At 35.7% G+C, this 18,904-nt stretch overlaps 1 protein-coding gene across 2 annotated transcripts; it reads left to right on the plus strand.

The window, feature by feature from the left end:
* Nucleotides 1-4,327: 4,327 nt before the first annotated feature.
* LOC139133723 (tyrosine kinase receptor Cad96Ca-like) lies at nt 4,328-17,325 on the plus strand. 2 transcript variants are annotated; one of them, XM_070700487.1, is made up of 19 exons: nt 4,328-4,445; nt 4,857-4,949; nt 6,487-6,636; nt 6,897-7,072; nt 8,521-8,846; nt 9,405-9,538; nt 9,925-10,084; nt 10,411-10,467; nt 10,891-10,956; nt 11,801-11,878; nt 12,143-12,315; nt 12,757-13,042; nt 13,265-13,378; nt 13,587-13,768; nt 14,246-14,368; nt 14,547-14,658; nt 14,870-14,966; nt 15,114-15,216; nt 15,875-17,325. In XM_070700487.1, the coding sequence occupies exons 5-19, from the start codon at nt 8,822-8,824 to the stop codon at nt 15,953-15,955; spliced, it is 1,791 nt and encodes a 596-aa protein (XP_070556588.1). In that variant the 5' UTR covers nt 4,328-4,445; nt 4,857-4,949; nt 6,487-6,636; nt 6,897-7,072; nt 8,521-8,821; the 3' UTR covers nt 15,956-17,325. The 2 variants fall into 2 exon arrangements, with proteins under 2 accessions (XP_070556588.1, XP_070556590.1); XM_070700489.1 differs by lacking the exons at nt 9,405-9,538; nt 9,925-10,084 and having other exon boundaries at nt 4,351-4,445.
* The last annotated feature ends 1,579 nt before the right edge of the window (nt 17,326-18,904 follow it).

Here is an 18,904-nt window from a genome sequence, read left to right on the forward strand (position 1 = left end):
TAGCCCCATACCTTTTAGCTTAAAACATTTTTGAATAAAATTTGAAGTCGTGTTTAACTATTAATTGGACTTCCTTTTACCTGGCAAATCAAATTGCATCCTGAGTCCGTGTTACAAGCCACGAAGTAAACAGCATGGCAGCAAATGTTATAACGATCACGTTTAATGATATTAAAACTGAGAGCCATTGTGCAATGAGAGATCAGAACTTCACTCTTCTCATTAAACATTTCACTAGCATTCTGATTATTTTCCACTCTGCAATGCGATTAAATGACACAGGAAACTGCAAATACTCAGATTTTTTACGGTTAGCAATGGCCAACTCAACGATACCAATGCATGTTTGTGCCTCTACTGCAAAGACAAACGTGGCCTAGGACAGGAAGTCAGTACATTGTTGTGTAAATTTTGCTCAGCTCAAAGGAGTTAAAAGGAGTCAGCTATGCTTACTTTGATCGACATACTTTTAGCTTGGAAGTTATCTATTAGCAATAGGATGTCTATAACATTGACATCTGACCAGTACACGGGCCTAGAGGTCATATGAATCGCTAAAACAGCCACTTTGACCAAACAGGTACACGTTTCGGGAAAAGTGTCAAAAACATTCGACTGATCTAATATTTGTGATAAAACGTCGAGAACATTAGACAGAACCTTGACAGTTTCTGTGTGGAGAAAAATTGGAATGAATGTAGCAGCTAACTCTGAGTTGATGAGCTTACCAAACCTTATTAAGTTTTGTAGAAACACAATATATAGTGAAAACCCGAAAACTCACCATTCTCGAAATTTGCGTAATATTTTACGTGAATGTTATTCGCCGGAAGTCAAACTTTGTTGTCTCTTCAATAAAGTGCAAGGCCTAAATATTTCTCTGGCGGATTTATTCTATCAACATAAGAGTAGTATGTTCCTTGATAGCTTTATCTTTTTGCATTAAGTTACAAAAATACCATCCAATAAGAGATGTTATTAAATAATATTGTCTTTAAAATGCACGTATTTAAATCCTTAATGAACGGTTCGGTTGATTATATTTAGATGCTTATATATATATATATATATATATATATATATTATATATATATATATATATATATATATATTATATATATATATACGATAAATATGAGAACACATCAAGTATGTTGGTACCTATTACTCGAGTTTCACGCATACACGCGATCGAGTAATAGGTACCAAACATACTTGATGTGTTCTCATATTTATCGTAATATTGCTCTGCATCCCTGCATCGAGCACTTTACCCCTCTGAGAAGATACAAACAAGTTTTGGTATATATATATATGATGTGTGTGTGTGTGTGTGTGTGTGTGTGTGTGTGTGTGTGTGTGTGTGTAAGTATACAGATGTCCTTCGAATTACAGTGCTCGATGAAGAAAGCAGAGCGTTATGAATAATTACACAAAAAACTTCAAGTACAAAGTAAGTACTTCTGTCTGAAGATTGCAGGATGCATGAAACTTAAGTAACAGATATTATTATTTTGTACTTGAAGTGTTTTCGGTGGCGTGGTTATGATAAATTCGTTTGTAGGATATTACACACGCACCAATCTGCTGGTTCAAATAGTTTATTATATCAGCACAACGTTTCGTCCTAAAAGTAGGACTTCCTCAGGTGCTACCTGACTAAGTCCTACTTTTAGGACGAAACGTTGTGCAGTCGAAAAAATCTAAGTTGCGCGTCCGTCGCCAGTGCTTGAACAAGGTTCAATTTTGCGGTAACAAATCGGGAAGAACTTTTACATAATATGATGCATTTGATTTCAAACCATCTTAACGAAAGAAATACTAAAAAAAACATACAGCTACCGGGACTTTTGCCACAATTACGGTGACGCCACAAGGGTTAAACTTAACATTAATTAAATTCAAACATCGAAAAATAGACGGGTAAACGTGTACAGCAATTACACTATTTTTACTTTGTAGCAGCTAGACTTACAAATTTTGAGCTCTAGAGACATTTGTTTGTAAAACAGACGGAATTCTAGATCTAAAGATAATATATTACCTCAATAATCCAGGTTTTTCAAACAAACCACCTAATTGATAAATAAAAAACTTCGTTCATGTAGAAAAAATACTGTTTATTTACAATATTGATAATTCAAGGTGACCACTAAAAGCTAAAATATTGAATATGTACAAAAATTTTAATTTTTGCGATTTCAATTCACGAAAAAGTTTGCAAAGAACACGATCGGAACTAATTTGGGATAATTGGATCTTCATATTTTTCATATTTCTCAAAAGTGTTAGGTCATCTATAGCTAAATGTTGCAATATTACAAATTACTGATAAAAACAAGTGTGTAACTGATAAAGAAAAGTAGATGAGGTTACTTTTGCAGATTAAATCGACATTACTTCACCATCCACTTATCCCAAAGAAGTTCCAATCGTATTTAAGGCTTCGGGCCGAAAAATAAGGCTATACAATCAAGAAAACATGGTTTTCAGGGCGTGTTATTCCACAAATACCGTTTATTTAACAGTTATCACTCTAAGTTTACAATTGAAAGAACTTTTCAAGATTATTGACAAAGGAATTCTTATAAATTACTAGAATGTTTACATTAATTAATTATATGGCAACGCCGAAGGCACATCACATTGAACTTTCAGTTGTATTATGAAAACATATCGTAGGCAAAACTGAAGGTATAGAAAGTCAGCTATTATCTTACGTTCACTCTTGAAATGATATCTAAACTATTCTGGTTCTTCATGACGACTGTACTTTTTCTTCCGAGCAGTGGCGCTGTCACAAGTCCCTCTTTGAGAAGGGCATTTACAAATACTTTGAACCATACATTCGCAGTTACGACGAGTACATAATATCCTAGTTTTTTATAAAGGGTAGGCCTAATTGTTGTCGCTCCAGCTCTCTGTGTACAGGTCAAGGCCTACTTAATGTTTTAAAACACACTATTACAGAAAGGAATTTCATTAATGTGAAGTTGGCTCTGCTGGAATTGTATACTGATAAGAGACTTCACTGAATTTGGGTTTACGAACAAAGTCATGATTTATGTCAGACTCTGTCCTCGTTGGCATTAGACGAAGTAGAAATATTTTCTAAATCGAGGTGTTGCCAACACTCTTGGGTGCAATTATCAGCTAAGCGGTAATATAGAGTAATCAAAAACTGGAAACATTGTCTAGGAGATCAGGCACAGTCAAAAACAACACCATCCGATTCACACACACCAAGTCTGCTATCCTTGGCTACATACGAGAAATCCGTGTTGCAGTTCCGTTGTAATGAAGTTTGGAGTGTTGAGATAAATACTTGTTTATTTATACTTGTTTAGTGGTACCACCACTAACTATCAGTGGTTCAGGATTGTCCTACTTAAATTTGTAACTCACAAATGTCCCATGGACCTGGTAATGTATTACCTTGAATGGAAATGATTATTGGACCAGTTTAATGTGATATTTATTGTCGATGCATGTGTGAATGTTATCAGTTCAAAAATTTGCCAATGCAAAAAGCAAGTGATACGTCGTAGACAGCTGGCTGTGACGGTGTGCGTGGATAGGTGTGGTTCTGTTGTCTTGACTATGTCTGACTACTTGCTAGACAAACTTTCAACTTTGGCAGTGTTGATTTCTTTGCAATAGACTGATAATACTGCCTAGCTGATAGTTATGCCAGACCGTATTGACAACACCTCAATTTAGACAATATGTCTAGCTCGTCAAATGCTTATGGGTCAAAGCAAACCGCTGTATATCATCGATTTGTATTCCTTATCAGATTTAAGGCACGCCCTGAGCGAATAGAGAACAAAACACTAAATCGTGGAAGCAGCATGGGGGCCGCGGGCCACCATGGTTGTTGGGATACCGCCGTCTGCATGTTTTACATTGAAATTGCGACATAATGTAGCAGAATTATGATTTAGATGCCATGTCATCATCGTAGGTCGCTACTCAGTTTGACTCAAAAACATGATCTTCTCTGAGATACATGTAATTGCAAGCTTTAGGCTATGGATTAATACCTTTATTTAATTGGGACAATGCTTTGTCTGCAAAACATACATTTACTTTTAATGTCTGCCATAACAGACTTTATTTATCGTTTTGGTAGGGCAATGAAATAGACGATACCTGTTCATTTCCTCTAGAACTTCAAATCGTTGACATAAACGTGCCAGATCCCCTTTTCAAATCATTGATTGGTGCAGTCCATATTTGACCTGACATCGAAACCGCCCAAGCATTGCAACAATCACATGCACCGTGAACTTTGATCCAAACGTCAGGTCACAATACCCTTTGATTTAAACGGATACACGAAAAGTCACTGTGTTACTCGTTACCATAATCAAATCAAAGGTGGATTTTAGAACTGCGTCACAATGCCTCGAGTAAGTTAGACGGGACTCGTGAAGCAGGCAACGGTAGGAGACATTTCAATACATCTAGCAAACATATTAATCGACGTTATGTCCTTGCGATTAGACACAAAGTAATCGTTGCATACCTGTCTATTCGAGAGAACGGCATCTAAGAGATTAGACTTTGCTACTTTTTGTCGATCGATACAGTCCGATATTTTTTATCGAATAGTATTCGTCTGGTGACCGTTAGGCAACAAAAACTTGATGTCGGCTACAGCTTTAAGGTCACCTTTGTGAATTTGATTCGCTTGGACTGCAGAAACGGATTTCTGCGGAATTATTTTGATATGATTAATTTTTCTTTTTTGGTTTTATGTCCTGTGTATGACATTTAAACGAACAAACAAACAAGCAACAAGCCTTACACGGCCTAAGTTGCTTCATTTATCTTTCACAATATTTGTTTTGCAGAAATGATCAAGAACCGTGTCAACATTATTTTCCTCGTCACATTTTTATGTTTTAAGAAGTCAATAGGTATATATCCCTGTTCTGACAACTTTGGTAAGCAATAGTCCTGTAATCTTGTATACTAATTTAATCTGTTAATTATAAAGTAAAGCAATGTAATGATGATTTCCTGTAAGTATAGAGGTAGATATACACCCGTGGCCACTTTAGTGTTGATTAAGCCTGTCTGGTGCAAGCAGAAATTCTGTTTGTATAAACGAAACAAAGTGGTGGTCGGTGTAATAAATGCAAGGTTCACTATCGGCACCCCTCTGTTAGGATTGAGATAACGTTCTACTAAGATGTCTCGCCTGCCCAATTCAAATCGATCACAACACTGCACTGTAGACACGCTGTAAGTCTGCACTCCGACAATGAACATCAATAGCAACGGTCGTGAATATCATACGGAGCTTGATTGTTCAAAATATAAGACATTGTGATGGCAATTGGCATCCAGCGAGGTACCACAAGGAACTACAAAAAATAAGCAAGCGACCGTTTTAAGATAAGCGTGGAGGGAGCCAGAAAAGTTTGGTAGAGATATACATGTATCAGGACAGGTTCCCTTCAACCGGAATGAGAAAAGTGTCGTTCATATGGTTATACACATGTGAATACATGTACATGTAAAATGCTACCCCGACTGTACTTTACTCTTACCTTTTCTCTCGTACCAAGTGAAATTGGAATACGTTTATTCACGGTTTGTAGGAAAGAAACATGGCTTAGTGCAAGTGAATGTTTATTTCGAAAGTTTTGCAGTCAAGACGGGCGATGTCTGTAATTTAATTGCTAACATTTTCTCATTTTCTCAATTCCCGCGTCTGAACAAAGTCTGAACACGACACTTGCGATACACGCTGTAGTATCGTTGGTATTCATTCAATGCAATATTGAAATCGACACAAAATGTGTGATGTTCTGTAACACTGACTGCATTTGAAACACATGAGTTTTACCTGAAACTAAATACTGATAGGGCAAATGCTGTGGTCAACATCATTTGTATACAGTGTATTTTATAATCACTCCGTAATTTCAGGCTAATCGGCGTGTCCATGGGGTACCGATAGTAGGATCATTATTACCACTGATACAGGGTAAAGTAACCGTTTTATCACCCTTCTGCAGACAGAATTTCTGCTTGCACCAGACAGGCTTGATCAACACTAAAGTGGCCACGGGTGTATCACGAGGTATCTTTGTCGAAAGACCTATCGAACTTGTCATTTTCAGACATTCCCCCCTTTCAACAGGATGCATTTACCTGTACGTATTAAAGCAATACTTTTATATTTACCTTTTCTGTAATCACAGTTAATTCATAATGAAACAGTCATGACGTGAACGGTTCCCAAAACATGCATGTTACTTAGTAAATGTTTTGCTCGTTTTACGGATGGCTCGAATTTTTAAGAATATTGATTCTCTTACGATTACTAGTTAATTAATTACACGCCATCTTGTTTCACTGCCAGCAATCTAAACTTTGTCAGCTACAGGTGATTTTAGTTAATGGCTATTACTTGTATTCTGGACATCAAGAACGCTTTGTCTGATATGAGTGCCTCAAACTTTAATTTCACAGGTGTCACGGTATCTAGAGATCGTGAAGTTATTGTGCCACCTAATTTCGACGTTTATGTAACAACTAGTGCAGTGGTTGTACTTAAAAGTCCAACTTCGAAAGACGATGATTCAAGACTCAGAACTCTATGTGTCACAATTTTAAAACCTGGTATGTTTGATATTACGTTAATTTGTTTCTGCTACTTTGTTTTTCGTTTTTGGTTTGTAGTTCAAGTAATTAGCATGCTAAACAAATATGCTGATAATTCATTTTATATGCTGATAATTACAATATAAAGAAACATTAATGATACCTCCCGTTACATATTCTGCTTACCCAGTGAAATTTGTTTTACAATAAATATACATAAATAATCGTCTATGTCGTTACTTCATATTTTGCTATGATATCGGTTTGCTTTCTGTTAGAAAATCAAGATACACTTTGTTCGAATGAAGAGAACACAAACTTGACAGAATGAATGGTAAGATTGTTTTCAATATTGCCGACCTTTTTGAAAGGCACACCACAGCAAAGTACAGCTGGCATTCAATGTCTGATCCTGATACGGTACTCGCAGAAACCACAGTCAGCGTCATCAACGGTATGTAATTTCTACTGCACGGAGTGAAACAAGAATTATTAAAACTGTGTAAAAACGTCAGGAATAAATCATTATAAAACAAATGTCGGAAATTATGATATATTGCGTGTTGATACCAGGGAGTCGAATGTTCTATTGTTGCATTTCTTTACTCTTCGTTCGATAATCATGAGAGATGAGTGAAAATTATAGGGAAATTACGAATCCTTGGCTTTTGAAGCACGAAATATTTCCCGTAAGTGTAAAAATAAATCTATAATATGATTTATATCAAGTTTTAAATGGCGTGAACCATCGTAGTAAAGACTGAAGTAATGCGACTTTATGAGACTCAAAAATATGAATTCAGCCGAAGACGGCAAATACATGCATATAATTACATTTATTCCTTTCAAATATATCGATTCAGAACCCCATTTTTGAAGTGGAAAGACCCGTAGATATGGGGAAATATTAAAATTGGTATCTGACGAGGGTAACTTTTTACCATGGAGCTTTAAATTATTCCCAAGACCATTGTCACTGAATATGTACGAAGCTTCAATAAGCGTTTGTTGTATCATTTGCAAAGTGTTACGGTCAAAGTGCAAAGTTGGCATGATTGTGAATCGATATGAACAATGGTGCTCAAGAAAACCTGAGTTCAGCTTCACGATACCTATTCAAGATGTATTTCCATCGTTTATTATTCATTCAGAGTTAGTTTCTTGAATTAAAATGAGAGCGTGATCAGCATTTAACAGGATGCGTTCCACGATACAGTTTACTACACTATAACAAAGTTCATATGATATACCGAGCTGTTTCTGCCAAACAGTTCCTCAAATGAAACAAAATAATATTGAAAAAAATCCTTGCAAATGCACCGATTCCAGTATGTACCGGATGTGTATAAATGATTACATTTCAAAATTCACTTTTCCCTCGTACCTCTGTTTCTATACTAACCTTGTGAGTTAGTTGAGGCAACAGCGTACATGTATTACCACTGTACAATGTACTTAGACGGCTTGAGTTATCGTCCAAAAGAAGCGTCCTGTTAGCGTAAGTGACATATTGATGAAAACAAATTAAATGATTGAATAAAAAGGGAGTATTTAGAAAGTGGAGTAATCTTCAAAAATTGTGCTTTTAGAACTGCCCCTTTTGACTGATAAGAATTGAATTTTACTATATCATATAGTCGTCACATTCATGTTCTCTGTTAGTGGACGTGTAAATTGGTGACTCATCATCATTGTTCACAATGATCCGTCCCTAGCACTGAATTTGCAGTTATACTTCGCTACCGAAACCTTAAAATTTGCTTTCTCGTTTTAGTATGCTGAAGCTCCAGAGAAAGCCACTTCATACACCTACAACCCATATGTCGATGTTTAAAATGCCAGTCTTATTTTATTCTTAATATTTTATTTTAATTTTCATTGTTGGTATGTATATAGATGTAGATCCTTTCAGCACGACCAAAACTGAAAACATTATAGGAAGTATTGGCAGAAACGTATCCATCACATTGCCGTTGAGAGAAAGGAATTCTATAGATGTAGCATTAAAAGACCCAAAGACACACCACGTTTTTGACATGATAAATGATGATGGATCCAAGAAGGGTTGTCACCTGTATAAACATGGACATATCTACCCAGATCTCCAGGAAATATCCTCATCATCAATTTTTCGGAAATAGGATGCGAAGACGAAGGAAACTATGTAGTCACTGTAACAAATAGTCTAAAAAGTGTTGCATCCATGGACTTAAAAATTCATGTTACCGGTAATGTATTATCATACCTTCCCACATGCACACACAAAACCTTATCAAAGGGAAAATAAAGGGGTACTTTTTATTTAAAACGCAATAAACTTTAATTCTATTTTAATTCCATAGTCCATTTAATTCCATTCCATTTCAATTCCGTAGTTTTACCTGGTTGTATATTATGCATAAAAATTAACTTATAAAAAGTCTTTGTTATATACACAACGTTGTTTATAATTCTAGTTATCACCTTTTAACTGTGTCGCGTTTAGATGATTCTTTTAGATGAAAATTTGTGTACAAGTATTCTGACCATAATCTCTATGAACTGAGATGAAAGAAATTACGTTGATGGGACCATCTGTCATATAACCACTTGTGTATGATATCCGCAATATTTTTACAAATACATATTCGTGATCAGTTGGTAGTTTTACTGCTAAACTAGAGGCGCACTTCATGCCATAAACTGTTGAATTGCAAAACATTATTAATTTTACACAATTTCCAGTTTTCTCGTAAATGAATAGCACTTTCTTCAATAACCTTTGTGCATTGTTTCCTTCGATACAGATGTTGAGGTTTCAGCGTTAAAAGAACCAACGCGTTATGGAGATGAGGCTGTCATCGAATGTAACGTTAGAAGCTGTAGGGACATTAAATCGCAAAGGATTAATTGGTTCAGAAACAAAGAAAAACTTCTCGATGTAAGCTCTCAACGCTAATGATCATTCTCTTGGATAACTGCTTTGCTGCATTCATCACTTCGTTTACCCACACTACTGAAACTATACTTTGTGAGTTTGCTCTCTCCGGACAATATACAGAAACATGCAATCTCTCCTACATTATTCAGGACAATGTCGTAGCATTGTTTTTTTAGATCACTGGAGTATAAATTATTACAGCAGCCACGTAAAATCACATTCTCGCGTTGTGAGATAGCAGAATTCTGAGTTTAAAGAAGAAGAAGAAATAAGTATCGTCGTTAACTTTGAACATTTTCTTGAAATGTACTGATAAATTTCAGATTCATAAAAGCATGAAAATAAAGTATTAGCATATTGTTCATACACTTTTCTCAACTATCTAGACTGACGAAAATCATATCAGAGATGATGACATTGATGGTATTTTAAGCACACTGACGATAACAAAGCCTAAAGATGGGGATGTCTACCATTGTACCATAGCGATTCCCGAAGATATTATTTTGTATAGTGGAAGTATAATAATACCGGCGTTGATCATCGGTAGGCATCCAATTATTTCTTTAATCAACAATTTCTTTTTAATGAATAATACTTAAAAAGTACTGCCATAGGAAATTCTTAAGATGATTTTAAGTCATCCAATTTGAAGGGTTAAGTATAACAGGCTGTGGAAAAGAGACGAAGGACGATTCCAGTGGCAGGAGATGATACTTAATAGGAAATATTACGATGACATTACGTAAGTATCAATAAATGTTCCATGTATGACACAATGACTTTGAAAAATTCTGGCAAGACGTGATCATTAAATGACAAAAATAATAAATCTTTAGTACCATTAAGTACTAACTGTTTTGTCTTCTTAGAAACAACAACCAAACGTCACACCGAAGAACGCCAAACAGATGAGTCAAAATATAGCTGTAAGATTTTCTGTGTCAATGCTTTAACATGAGCTTTTGTAGTGCAGTTAAAGTGCGTGGAGCATTATGTTGACAAAGCACAAAGCTTCACAAGGCTTTATTTGAATTAACTTAATCACTGTTATTGTGTTGAAGAACTAAAGGGCAATAATTTTGTCGGCATGTCGAAAATTCCCAATAGTTTGGTGAACAATCTACAATCAACGCTGCTATTTGCTGGTGTCAGCAATTCTAGTCGCTAGGTTTGTCACTGATTAACGTAAATAGTGTAGAGGTTTTGCCGTAAATTAATATTTAGCTAACTATTACGAAATGTTTAAGTCTCAACACGTCAACCGTGAAAATGTTTCTAGATGACACGACGTCATCAAAAGATAGAGGTAAAGTTTGTTATCAGTGACATTTGAACTGTTCCCTTACCAGCAAGATCTACGACATCTATATCAGACACCACGAAAGTACAGCCACAGAGAAGGACAAATATTCATGGTAAGAAATAAAAAAATTGCATTGCCTTCATGCAGTAGTATTCAATCCTTTAGTTTCCACATATATGCCGGTCATAAAAAGTAAAAACCTTCATTAAATTCTTGAATTCGTACGATATCATATTTTCAACGATATAATTTTATAATCCAAAAAGGGCTTTAATCGTTATTCCTAGAGAGATTAAAGGTATACAGTCACCTGTAATCTAAATATGTCCATATATGGTCAAAGAGGCGTTCCTTGGTATTCAAAATGGTAATGTGAGGGCGCTCTTTTTAAAAAGCGGCCACCCGCTTAAAATCTGTAATTGGTTAGATTGTTTCTTTCTGTGGCAAAATTGTGGCAAAATTGGAACAGGTGACTGTATACCTTTAAGATTTAAAGTCCGTAATAAAGGTAAGCAAAAGGTTACTTGGCTACACAATGTAGTAATGTCGTCCCTGACTTTCTGTCATGATGGTAACACAAGTTAAAGGAAGACAACAAAGATATTTGTTTTTACCCTGTCTGTCTTTAGAAAATGTGTGTTGGGGATAGAAGACAGTAAGATATACAAATCAATATCTTTCATGCCCCAGAATTTGTGTAAATATTGCAGCGTTACCATACGGAATCACTTACTATGTAGGCCTGCGTGTTTTGTTAATGGAAACGCGTGTTATTTTGAGTGTTTTCACAAATTTCCAGTCATATAATTTTAGTTTGCTTCAAGATAAGCTTTTCAGAGGCAATAGCTTTGCACTTGGGAAGGTTAATACTATAAATGGGCTTTGATCATGGTGAGGGGATTTATTGGTGTAACCTACTTGTTGCAACAATTTGAAGTGTGTTGTTTGACTTTCAGAGGTTATAACCACAACGACACCGACACTGGCAGATGCATCGACATTTCACAAAACAACCACTTCTTTGCAAGTTCAAGGTATTGTTTTAAGTTCTACTGATCCACTGACCAATATACGTCAACGCATTTTACAAGGATCCTCTGAAAACAAATGAAATACATTACCGACCTACCTACCTATGTGTAAACAGTCTAGCAGGTTGAACAGAATTTTTCCCCTTCATATAAATCGAAAAATTCTTTGCATTTTAATATGATAATCACCATAGCTTAATTATATGTAATAAATCGAACGCTTCACTGTGAAAACAATCTCGTCTTTTTTAACGTTTCTAACGGTAGATATAACTCGAAGCGACCACCAAACACCCACAGAAAGCAATGAAGTACCGACAGAAGAAGTCAAGAAAACGAACAATAAAATTTACGCAATATTGCTGTCTCTGCTGGCCGGTATAGTTACTGTAGCATTGTTTGGCATAATCCTCACCATTGTCATCAGGCAAAGAAGAATGGTAAGCTGGCATACACACTGGTATTCCATCCAACGCAAGAGATCATTTCTCATATAATGAACACTAAATGGACTGTGCTTCTAAAGCTGATTTTGTCAGTGTCAGTAAATTATTGTGCCAATATAAAGCATCTTACTACCAGCAATGCTAGAACTTTGGGGCTACTTTTTCAAGTTTGGAAAGAAAAAACTAGTCTAATTCAGCTATTACATCGCCAGTGGCTGCATCACTCCGTGGATGGGGGAGTGCATTGAATGTGAGATAAAATATCAGAAAAGTTGCGTATCTACTGTAAATGTCGAGAGTCCTATCTTTCCATCCTCGCCCCTCACCTGTCACAGCAGTAACGTTGTAAAATAATCAAGATTTTCTCATAAAACAGAGAAGAACTTAATATTTTGTAATTACTAAGAATTGCATTTATATGTTAACTGTTATCAGCGACTGTATAACCTCTCCCGGAGTGATACATCTTCACAACCATCAATAGAAATAGAAGTCACAAAGGACGTATTGCCAGACGTCGACAATCTCCTTGATGCCAAAATCCCCATTATAGAAGCTGTGCCTCTCATTCCAAATGACATGTGGGAATTTCCTCGAACAAATTTGAATATTTCACAACACATTCTCGGCAAGGGTGCATTTGGACAAGTACGAAAAGCAGAGGCTTTCAACATACATGGCAATCCTGGTTGCATTGAAGTTGCTGTGAAAACGTTGAAAGGTAAATAAGAGTTAACACGTACTTAAGGAAGATAGACATGAAGTTTACTCATAAAAAATAGGGACATAATAGTAATGTTTGACTACTATTTAAGTGACGTTGCACAAGGACAATATGATTTATTGACTGCACCTCAATAATTTTCATGTGGAATCAAAACATATTTATCGAAGGAAAAATGGTGATTTCATATTGTTGTTGTTGCTTTTTTGCTTGAAACAGATGGTTGTTCGTTTGAAGAAAAGGAGAATTTCATGCGAGAAATCGCTATGATGAAATCTCTGTCTTGCGATCACCCTAATATCATAACCTTGTTAGGATGCTGCACTGTAACAGGTATGACCTGGATTAGTACCACAATAGATGGGGTTAAAATTTAATTGTATAGATTACATATTGAAATCTGTATGACGAATAAAGTGTATTTGGGTCTTGGAAATACTTTTGACTTCAAGAACAATAAATTAACTTGAAAAGTTATGAAAGGCGATATATGAATCCAATAAACTGTCGACGTCAATAATTGTCATTTACTCATTTACAGAACCAATATACATGATTGTTGAACTGGCAAAGTATGGAAGTTTGCTTGATAGTCTCAGAAGTCGTCGTAAAGATTGCATATATGTCAACATAAACGGAATTTCACAAACTGTCCCTCAAAAAGAATTACTTCAGTATATTTCGCAAATTGCCAAAGGAATGAGTTTTCTGGAACAAGAGAGGGTAGGAAACAATTTTTTGTAGTTCTTATTGCACATTTCTTCTCACTTTCGTTTTGCAAACAATGCACCGAGTAAATTATACTAACGTTTTAATTTTTGATGTTATCGTTGAAGCTTAGTAAACTTTTTGTTTACTTACGTGGTAATGTAATGTAACACCAGATCATGATATTTTAGACGCTGTCTTACTTTTTACACCCTGGAGACCGTGGTTCTATATAGGGTAGGGGAGTGTAACACAGCATGGCACTGCATGGGACTGCATAGCATATCAAAGCTGAACACGGAACAGTAAAGCTTAGCGTAGCGTTGCACATGATTGCATAAGATAAGGACATTTAGCATGGCATTGCTAAACACTGTATATCGATATAGTTGTAAAATGTACAGTATTGTACGCATATAATTACAATGTTGAGCAGTAGTTTACGGCATCTCTACATGATTACATAATACTAAAGATGAATTTTTATTTCAGTTTGTTCACCGCGATCTGGCCACTAGAAACATTCTTCTTGGTGAAAACAGAATTTGTAAAATATCGGACTTTGGTCTTGCAAGAGACGTCGACGGAAGCGATATTTATCATAGAACATCACAGGTAAGAGAACAACGCACACGGATCAAGTTACACAGTCGGTCGTAAAAAAAACGAGAGAACAAACAAGCACGCTTTGTATTGCTGATATTATTGTAAACTTACAAATCTGAGTGATGTAAAATAGATTGTTATCAAATTTCAATGTTCAAAAAAAGTTGACGCAATTATCTATTACCAGGGCCCTTTACCAATTCGATGGATGGCGCCCGAGTCACTTAAATATTCTATTCATACAAGCAAAAGCGATGTGTGGTCATACGGTGTTGTATTGTGGGAAATCATTACACTTGGTAAGTCATATACCGTGTACTTAATGTTGATAAATAATCTATCACATCTGATAATCCATTAAATATCGAAAAGAATTAATATAGAAAAAAATACAATCACTTATATAAAAATTATAGAATGTGACATCATGTTCGACGTGTTGAGGGAATAGGCGCCAATAAATCTTTGAATGCAAGAAATTATGTTTATAATGGCATTTTATGACTTCAGGATCAACCCCGTATGTGAAGATGACAGGGAAAGAAGTGATAAAAGAAGTAATCCGGGGATACAAAATGCACAAGCCAAGGCACTGCAGCCAGAAAATGTAAGTACATTGATCCTGAATGTCTTAAAGGCTGGTCTTTCGAAAGTAATTTAGTTGCAGACTTTGAATGTGTGACAGCATTTTGAACCCGATAACATTTGCTTTGTGATATTTCGTCTAACAATCATTTGTTCACTTTTCTGACAGCTATGATTTTATGTCAAGTTGTTGGCGTACGAATCCCACAGAGCGGCCCTCATTTTCTGATTTGTGCGTCCAGATAGAGGACATGACACAGGATCGGACTGAGGCAAGTATTGACATAGAGGCTCATTCAACTGTAGCTTGTATTTGATTCCAAATATTTTCGCTGTAAAATTTTGACTCTAATACTTTTACAATTCTTTTTCTAATCTACCACCTGGGGGCGCTCATTTAAAAGCTCATGGAGTACGAAATCGAAAATCGTGTTTCTCAGAGAGTTATTACTGGGATGGCGGCCATTTTAAATTTCAAATACATTAAATTTCAAGTAGTTTGTTTCTCTAGCACCAAACTTTGCACTACGACTCCTAATCTTATTCTTAATTTGGCAAGAGGGGGCTAGAATGGTTGAAAGTTTCATTTAAGAAAATTTGAGCAAAGGCTTAAGCCTTTCACTTACGAGGCGCATATACCTTAACAGAAGATTTCAAGAGTCACACGCTTTTGAATAATAAAAACGCAACATAGCACCATCTGAAAAGTAAAAATCTTTCTTTTGTAGATAGGATGCGGAAATTACGTAAGACTGAGTCAGTGAAAAAAAACTTAAAAAGAATAAGAATAATTTTAAGAAAGTCAAGTCACTGACATACTGAAATACTATTTTTTACCGAAGTGAAAGCATTAATTAAACCTGAACTTCACCCAGTCTGACTTGTAATGATAACATTGTATCTAAACTGTATGGCTTCATGCATTTTCAGGCCCATCTGCAGATGAATGACTTTGAACATCACATCTACGTAAACCTGGAGAACGGAGAATGTTCCGGGGAACTTTTGTAGTTGTTAACCCAGCGGATACACATGTATTTGAAACTTAGGAAATAATGACGATGTCATCTAGAAACGTTGAGGATTGCGTCAGAGACTTTGACTTGAAAACTATGTAAAATAAAAATATTAATATTTAGGGGCCCAAGCCCTCTAGGGCTTTGGCCTCTATTGTATTTACTGGGGTTCAACTTTCTTCTTCTTCTTCTTCTGCATCTCTTTTACCATCCTAGTTGTTTTTACTTTTGAAAACTTGTGTGAACTATTAACTTCATGTGCATAGAAAATACCAAACGTCACTTTGAATAATGAGATGAATATAGCCAAAGAGAATTTTGACAAAAATGACGCTTACCAACAATTACTGAACTCGTGTTCATAAACGCTGTGATGTTATAAATGGTAATTTAGCTTCTAGGACGATGTCTCAATGCTCAACAGTGTAAGTCGTTAACTTGAAATGTAATGTCGCCACCAACGTTTAAAACATATTTCAGTTGCACTTTTGCTATGCAAAAACGTTTGTGGCTCTATTAATAAGTAACCCGTCAGTTGAGTTGTTGCCATGGCTGTGGACTTTATTCTGTCGGATACACTGTAAAGCATTAACTTCGTTATATTGTCAGTCACCTTTTGATCCCTGTGACGTTTGAAAATTGTTTTTTAATCCAAGTATCGAAGTTTAAAAAGCCAGTGGCATGATGCTCCCACTGTAAATGATCGAACACTATTGCACTACTTATTAGCTCCTGGCGTGTCTCTTTGACTCGCAAAATCAGTTACTTCACTAAAAAAAATTTGTTCGTCTAAGCAATTAACTGGAAAAGGGATTCAAGAAATACTTTATGAAATGTGTATTGCAAATTCAGCATTACAACTGATGAAATTCATGCGCTTCTATGGACTAGACGCCTGCATATATGCATTTTGTACAGTACGTGTCATGTAAGTCGACATTTTCCATGTTTGAATATTCTGTCTACGGGTAGATTTGAGCAAATTTGCTTGTAACTAGAGTGTTACAAAGAGTGGTGATACCGAGGAATTCGAAAAATCGAACAGCCAAAATTCATGGAAGTTTAGATTCCTAAATTCTTAAGTATGAAAATCTTTAGTGGTCAACCATGGCTTAACGATTGAAAACGAGTTTTGTGTTTATCTGTATACACATATATTTACCTGTAGCTGCACAATGAACCACTCTAGAATATATTATGTGAGTAGTTTAGCTCTTGTTCGGCCATGTAGCCACATATCCAGGTCCAATTCTCGACGATTACATTTCTTTGCAATTATTTGATTTGTCAAGAATTTACTTGTAAGCTACGTTATCTTTTTACCTTACATACATACTACTCCCAAAATAAACGACTATTTTTTCATATTTTGATATGTGTCACTGTTATATTCCTGTTACAGCCTACCCACTAGATCATAATTTCAAACACTTCCAACTGCATAGTTTATGAATTTTGTGAAGTCAGCAAAAGGCTCACAGAACATAAAAAGTCGTGACTATAAGAAATGAACTGCCCTCTCAACGCTATCAATGAAAATGGTTTCAACCATAAACGGTGCTGTCCCTCATGACATCACAGAGCAGAGTCCATTCTACTTATGTACAATGCAGTTGTTTGATTTGCAGTGTTCTAGTCCTCACAAATCAGGGCGACAGTAGTGACAGAAATATTCACTTGTAGAGGTGCAAAGTCACTGACCATGCCACGTTTTAGCGGCCTTACTCATTTCACATATATGCCATATTCCTCGTGTTTTGAATCAGCAGTGAATACAGAAAGTTTCCAAAAGAACGTATTTCCTCTGGATTTCCTTAACAGAAAGGTTTAATTGAAGTCCTATCTTGGACACCACTACGGCGAATGTTTTCAAGCATAATTCATCACGCACAATTAAAACCCTGCTACACAGACACCTAACACCATTATATGTAACAGAATGTCATTATTAAATTAAAAACTAACTTTTTTCAAAAGTATAATAATAAACACACTGAAAGCCTGTCTAGTCCATATTTAAATTAAATATCATTTAAATATGCACAAGCTTACACAATTGTGCTAGTAAGATTTCAGTATGATTGCTCATAGTGTTAGCCACTTCCTTAATGATAAAATCCTCCAATGAACAAAAAATAATATTGAGTAAGTTTCAAATCGTCTATTGGTTATCAACAAAATCACTAAAGAAAATGGCATGTATATTTAAAGAAAATGTTTTACCAAAACCCTGCTTGCACTTTTGCATTTATTCATTTTTTTTGATAAAATCATTATCAATTTGAAACCTTTTGGGATATTATGTTGCAACACTCAAAGGTCCAAAAGATCGAACATTATTATGGTACAAAATAAGACTATCTTTTCTACCATTTGCTGCTTACCGCAGCGTAACAAAAACCACTGACTTAACACTAGAACTGTAATAGTAACTTACCTCAACAAAACCTGCAAAGACAGATGCAGCCATTCCCCTCGGGTTTTCAGTTTAAAACCTGCATCGAAAAACGGTAATCCGCCATTACTTCCGTCAGCGAACGCATGTACACTTGTCCACTTCTACGTTTACGGGGAAAATCACAATTGTGGGCTGATTTGATTCAGTGCTTTGTTAAAAACATGTATTGCATCAGATTTTCTATTCTATTCAAATGTATGGTGGCAGTTGCATCAGCCAAAACAGTAGTAGAGGTCAAGGGTTATCGATTCGACCATAGAAGAAAACAACGTTACCTTGTAATACAATGGTATGTACACCCACTCATTGTACACACGTGAGCTGTGTGGCGTACTTGCCAAAGCACTGATATCGAAAATGGAAGCAAAAAATAGAAATTATTTCAAGTGCATTGTTTTGGTAAGAGAGTGGATTCTTCTGAACATGAACATTCTCGTTGAAATAAAGAATACTTTTTGATTTAAATTTGTCGACACATAGCTATCC

This window comes from Ptychodera flava, chromosome 5, assembly GCF_041260155.1.
Source record: "Ptychodera flava strain L36383 chromosome 5, AS_Pfla_20210202, whole genome shotgun sequence".
In the NCBI taxonomy this organism is placed as follows: Eukaryota; Metazoa; Hemichordata; class Enteropneusta; family Ptychoderidae; genus Ptychodera; species Ptychodera flava.

Bases quoted from the DNA above. Each gene is read 5' to 3' on its own strand.
- LOC139133723 (XM_070700487.1), top strand. From the start codon at position 8,822: ATGGACTTAAAAATTCATGTTACCG. The intron at 9,539-9,924 runs GTAAGCTCTCAA...TCAACTATCTAG, and splicing joins ACAAAGAAAAACTTCTCGAT to ACTGACGAAAATCATATCAG. The intron at 13,379-13,586 runs GTATGACCTGGA...ACTCATTTACAG, and splicing joins AGGATGCTGCACTGTAACAG to AACCAATATACATGATTGTT.